The following is a 1,027-nucleotide window of genomic DNA, read 5'->3' as shown; positions in this document are numbered from 1 at the left end:
TAGACCGTAGACTATAGGGGCAGCGGTCTTGCTCGTACGACCTGTGACCTAGAATTAGGGTTTAGGGTTTGTAGCCTGAAAATAAATGCCCCTTTTGCCTTCTCTTCTTTCGCTCTAAACCCTAACTCAGACCCTAAACCCTAAACCCTAAACCCTAACTCAGATCCTAAACCCTAACTCCTTGATGCTTGCAGGGCAACGAAGTCCATATGGACCCCTGTTGAAACCCCCAAGTACGTTATCAGGGTTTAGGGTTTAGGGTTTAGGGTTTAGGGTTTAGGGTTTGGAGTTCTAGCTGCCTTGGTCTGAACTTCCTCAGAAGCCGCTATGCTGTTGCCGTCGCTGCTCCTCCTGCTGCCGCTGCTGCTGCTGCTGCTGCCGCTGCTGCTGCTGCCGCTGCTGCCGCTGCTGCTGCTGCTGCTGCTGCTGCTGCAGGAAGCAGCGTGATGAATGGAAGCTGCGCTGCCGCTCGAAGCAGCAGCGGCACACCGTTGCAGCTTGGGGGTTTGAGTTGTCTCCGCGTAGCCAGGCAAAAGCAGCAGCAGCAGCACCAGCAGCAGCAGCAGCAGCAGCAGCAGCAGCAGCAGAAGCAGAAGCAGCAGCAGCAGCAGCAGCATCATCGGGGGAGGATGATTTCTTCAGCAGCGAGCAAGAGGAGGAGGAGGAGCAGCAGAAGCAGCAGCAGCAGCAGCAGCAGCAGAGGCACCATACGTTTGCTGCCAATGCTCCAAATGCTGCATTGCAGGCGATAAAAACTGTCGTAAGTCTAGGGTTTAGGGTTTAGGGTTTAGGGTTTAGGGTTTGGGGTTTAGGGTTTAGGAAAGGGGTTTGCGGCTGTTGTTGCGATGGCTAGAGAAACCCTGATGACCCCAGCGGAGCAGCAGCAGCAACAGCAGCAGCAGCAGCAACAGCAGCAGCAGCAGCAGCAGGTATATCTTTTGACCCGAACGCCGCAGCTACTGCAGCGTCTCGTCGTAGAGTAGCAAAGGCAGAGAGAGGCAAGTCTGTTGCTACTGCTGCTGCTGTT

The 1,027-nt window shown here is 55.1% G+C and overlaps 1 protein-coding gene across 1 annotated transcript in view; it reads left to right on the top strand.

The window, feature by feature from the left end:
- Positions 1-327: 327 nt before the first annotated feature.
- Positions 328-1,027, top strand: part of EMH_0092140 (uncharacterized protein) — a gene marked incomplete at both ends in the record, with an annotated part of 1,564 nt that continues 864 nt past the window's right edge. The window contains 3 exons of the mRNA XM_013501793.1: positions 328-332; positions 436-760; positions 854-929. Of these exons, the coding sequence (XP_013357247.1) occupies positions 328-332; positions 436-760; positions 854-929 (406 nt within the window). The remainder of the gene's footprint in view (positions 333-435; positions 761-853; positions 930-1,027) is intronic.

This window comes from Eimeria mitis, genomic scaffold, assembly GCF_000499745.2.
Source record: "Eimeria mitis Houghton genomic scaffold, Emh_scaff7608, whole genome shotgun sequence".
Taxonomy (NCBI): Eukaryota; Apicomplexa; class Conoidasida; order Eucoccidiorida; family Eimeriidae; genus Eimeria; species Eimeria mitis.
The sequence above is the reverse complement of the archived record's forward strand: the minus strand, read 5'-3'. Positions and strand labels throughout refer to the sequence as shown.